Here is a 4,971-nt window from a genome sequence, read left to right on the forward strand (position 1 = left end):
AACCCTCATGGCCTTCAAGGAATTCAGTGAAGGCCTAAAAAAATATTGAAAGAATTTTTGTACTACTAATATATTTTTTCAATATTTTTTATTCAGTGAGTAATAAACACTACACTAGTAATAATTTCTAGATAATTGTTATAAACTTGGACTAATATTTCTTGGGAAACAAAGGGTTAATATAATGGAATGGAAATGGACCAATCGCAATTTTTCTTCCAACAGTATCTGGGTAAATCAGTGACTCCTCCTGCAGGCACTGAACTAAAGAAACACCTGCAGGGCCTTCGGTGACTGGAACGAAGGCTTGTCCTATACAAGTCAATGTGGGTATGAGTTTGAGATTGACAGTTGTCTTAGCCAATCATATTTTACTGAGTTATGGGCAGGATCATATCACCACATCTTCCGGGCCTTTGCAAATACCCCCGTGATAGCAAATATAAGCGAGACCGCAGTGTCAGAAAATGAGCTGGACACCTCTATTTGAACGCCTTTGTAGTTGTTGAACAGTAGCTAATGATTATTAAACAAATATATGAAGTAAGTGAAAGTGTGATTCGCTTCATTTAGTTTGAACCATGTCACTTTTGTTTCTGGTTTTGATATTGTCATATTTTAATTTTGGGATTCAGGTATTGTAATTGTACAGTTGTTGAATGTCTTAACAGTGGAGAACGGCTCGAGAAATTTGTTTGCAAACTCCATAAATGCAAAAGGGAATCAGATGTGTGTGACTGCAAAACCTCTGTTCAAACTGTTTCTCTTCCCAACAGAATTGAAAAATAGTGAAAGGTGAAGGCGACGGACAGGTTTGATCCACAGGAAGGACCAAAAAGGAAACCTTTGACGGAGTTTGCAGCGAACATTTTGTATGTGGAGCGCCAGCAAAGCAAAATCCCGATCCCTCACTCAACCTTTGTTACAAATTTAAAAAGTCTATGCCAAAGTGAAAGGCACCAGCTGTTCACCAAGAAACAACTTCCACTGCAAATAGACCAAGACGTGATGTTGCTGTAAAACCACAAGAACAAGAAAGTGCGAGCTCAGCCGGTTTGTCTTCTGCACCTCTCACTTAACAAACAGGATTTTGCTTTGTTGGCGTTTCACATAAAAAATGTTCGCTGCAAACCCGGGATGATTTCTTAGGCAGCCAAAGGGTTCCTTTTTCATCCTTCCTGTGGATCAATACTGCCCATCACCTTTCACTATTTTTCAATTCCGTTGGGAAGGAAAACACGGAGTTCACAAACTTCCGAAGCCCATTTCTCGAGCCGTTTTCCTCTGTTGGGACATCCAACAACCACAAAATTGTGTCTGAATCCCAAACTAAAATTTGACAATATCAGAACCAGAAACAAAAGCAATATGGTTCAAAAGAGTAGAAAAGATCTTCTTTGACGATCGACGCATCCTGCTGGGTAAACAAACATGGCAGTTTGATGCTCACTTTTTTGGAAGATCCTCACCAGTATGCATTGTGCGACGACCGGAAGTCTAAAATTTGGGATGCATGTATTGGTCGTAGTGAAGTCCCAGGGTCCAGGTCCATGGTTCTCCACTGCGTCACACTAACTTCACATCACTTGTCTAGTTTTCATTTAGCTGTTTTACTGTGCAATAAAGTAAAGAACATCTATTTTACCTCAAATAAATTCTAATCAGATACAGGTCCTTTGTCTTTTTGTTACATAAAACTATAACATGAGAACACAAGATTAAATTTTTCCAGGAAACAGCTCTATAAACACATACATATAGATTACATTTGAGCAGAATTACACACTATGAGGGTGCTAGCATGTAAGACAATGCTGCAATGCTACAGTATTTGGGTGCTAGAATAGTGGTATGACTGCGCTCCATGTGGTTGGTATATTTAGCCGCGTTAAGCCCGCTGTAACTTGACACGCGCTCGGACTGTTGGACTGACAGCTGGAATCTCCACCGTCCAAGGACATTTCAAAGACGCTCTCAGGTTCAGACGGATTATTCTCGTCACAATAAATGAAAGGTCGAGACACACCGCGTCAGTATTGTGATTAAAAGAACTGTGTGTAGCCTGTGTGACATTAAGCAGATCTACTTTACTTTTTTTTTTTATTACTGATGGATTTATAGCTCTAAAATAGCTAGAAAAGCAGGCATTCTGACTGTGAGCGGGGTGGCCTCTCCACAGATCTGACCTGTAACTTGGTCTGGTTTGGTCTCCCTGAAGTTAGAAAGCTTTAATCGAACTGTTGCTTCCTCGCATTTACTCGCGGAACACTCGCGAGAAGAGACGCAAAGCAGCAAAGCCAAACTGATGATTCGAGCTCCATGGAGAAAAGAAACTTCAACATTTAATGGGACCTTCCAGCAGAAAAATTAGCCAGTGCACTTTTAATCTGCAGATAGAGACACATCCAAGTTTGTGTCATTCTCAGTTTATGGACAAGCCTCACGTGAAAGCTCAGAACCTCTCACTGAGCTGCAGAGGCTGCACTAGCACTGACTCATGATCAGCTACAGGGGCTGGGGTTTGCGTATTGACCATTCAGATCAGTTCTAATCATGTTCAAAGTAAAATTTCTTGTCAAAATCTTTACAGAATATGTTCAAAATAGCCGGTATGAGCTCAGGGGTACGGCCATGTTTATCAAAAAGAAAATTAGTACAAACATTATGAAATTTTGTAAATCTGTTAAAGGGGTGGAGCTCTGGAACAACTGTACAGAAAACCTAAAAATGTGCACCATTCTCGTCCATTTTCTAAAGAAGTTTAAATGTTTAACTCTGGACAGATACACATACATTATGATACTTAGTTGGTGCTGTAGTACTTTGTTGTACTGTTACTGATTTGTTTCCTCTTTCTGTATTTATGAAGATGAACTGGTGTCAAGCTGATGCTATGACAAAGGCATAAAGAATAAAAAGGCAGAATGATCTCAAGCTTCAGCCTTCACCTTTTCAGTCAGTGTATGTTAAATATGACTGAACATACCTGTGACCGATAAAAAAGATCTGGTATACTATACATTTTTACATATATATAAATAAACATAGCTGACCCACAAGCCGTCACCTTCCAAACAGGAAGTGAACACACATGGGAGTGCTTCCGACTACATCGACTCTGGTTTGAATTCACATTGTATTGAAAAAACATCGTCCCTCTCTCAGTAACTGCTGCTGAAATCCTAGTCAATTTAGTCTTAAAATGTTCATATTAACCCACACTACAAGATCCTGGGGTTTTTATTTCACTATTTTGACTGTAAATCAAAGATATTAAATTAATAACAGACCAATCAGGGACATTCTTTCCCCAACGTTACTCTTTCTAGCATTAGAAACAGGTTTGATTGACAGCGTTGCTAAGCTGTCGCCCCCTGCCAAAACAGTGTGGTGTTACCTTCAACAGCCTCGCTCCTGATTGGCTCTTTAGTTGCTGTGATACTCTCGAACTGATTTTATGTGGTACACGGCGCTGAAAAATCTGTCAAAATGTTTTAGTATAACTTTGGTTAGCTACAAAACCGCACTGCTTGATGGACTGACGGAGCATTATGGCTACCATAGTCAGAAGCCTCGCGGAGTGAAACCCAATTTATGGTCCAACAGAAGCTGACCACATCAAAGGAACAAGCTGTTTTTTTCAGCGCGCTTATAGTTTATTCAAATTACCCATGTGGTTTTAAGTTTCATTTCTGTAAAATGTAAACAAATGTGTGCAAAGCTGCATTAAACACATTATTACTCAATGTGTATTTGAGTTGTCGTCATAGGAAATACAAAAAACAAACTTAATGATCCTCCCACATTCACATTCATAATCCAAATTCACCAAGACAGAGAGGCAACGCCGGGCAATTTACGTCACGATCTGCCAAATCTGCCAATGGATCATTGATTTCTGGGCTAAGGATCAGTCTCAAGTGTCATCCTTTTGTTTCGTTTAATGCACCTTATAATCAGGTGCATTTTATGTATGAAAATAGACGAGAGAATTCAACATTATTGATATTGCACCTTATAATCCGGTGCACCTTATAGTCCGAAAAATACGGTATGTAACTCAACTCAAATTCGCACCTATAACTGCAACCGCTATGGGTCACGTCGCACTCCTGTGGTCCAGTTCTTCTTCTTCTTCCGGTTCCACTTTAACATACATTTTTCTTTTTGTTTGTGTTTTTTGTGGCAGTATTTACGAAGAAGTGACCAACTGCACGTTCCAGATGGCCCTCCTCGTGAACTGCTTCTGGCCCAACCGCGAGGTGGACCGATTCTTCACCGACATCCACCGCGTCTACTTCCACGACTGCGCGCTCACCGGGCGGCTACTGCGCGACCCGCCCGCCAGCATCCTCGCGCCATTCATCGGAGTGCCCGTCCTGATCACGCTGCTCATGACCGCCCTGGTGGTGTGGAGGAGTAAACGCACCGAGGGAGTGTTGTAAAGAATAAAATGGACTCTATGTGTGTTTTCTTTTTCTTTTTTTTTTGTAATACGGTGAATGCATGTAAAGTTAGAATATATTCATAATAATAAATAGTTTGGTAAGAAATGTTTTTTTTTTTAATTACTGTGTATAGTTTTGGAGGAAGTGCGTGCTCCATTGTGTTTTTAAACTGCATACACCTTCAGTCGAATCATTTGCATCATTTCAGCCATGGAATTTCCAATCTCTACTGAATAAAATGTAGTTGTGAGCTTGAAAACTGCCACTACATGACATCACAAGGTGGAACTGAGCATTTTGAGCTTTGGAGATGTAGAGAAACTAATAATAAAAAGTTACTCAAACATGTGTGAATGAAACAAAACATAACTCCAGGTATGTTTTTGAGGAGGTAACAACATTCTAACATGGCTTAAAGCTCAAAAGAGTAAATTTTGTGTAACTCTGTGTGTGAAAAAATAAAAAATTTCAGAAGAAAAGTACAAAAACAGAGGAAATAGCTCATAATCTAAAACTCAGAGCT

The 4,971-nt window shown here is 39.8% G+C and overlaps 1 protein-coding gene across 2 annotated transcripts in view; it reads left to right on the forward strand.

Moving 5' to 3' along the window:
* Positions 1 to 4,553, forward strand: part of LOC110170916 (receptor activity-modifying protein 1-like) — a 110,707-nt gene extending 106,154 nt beyond the window's left edge. For both annotated transcript variants that reach the window (XM_055164902.1, XM_020936600.2), the window contains exon 3: positions 4,190 to 4,553. In XM_055164902.1, the coding sequence (XP_055020877.1) occupies positions 4,190 to 4,445 (256 nt within the window). In that variant the 3' untranslated portion in view covers positions 4,446 to 4,553. The remainder of the gene's footprint in view (positions 1 to 4,189) is intronic.
* Positions 4,554 to 4,971: the final 418 nt, after the last annotated feature.

This window comes from Boleophthalmus pectinirostris, unplaced genomic scaffold (genome assembly GCF_026225935.1).
Source record: "Boleophthalmus pectinirostris isolate CB_2022bp ecotype Guang Dong unplaced genomic scaffold, ASM2622593v1 HiC_scaffold_11, whole genome shotgun sequence".
Lineage (NCBI taxonomy): Eukaryota > Metazoa > Chordata > Actinopteri > Gobiiformes > Gobiidae > Boleophthalmus > Boleophthalmus pectinirostris.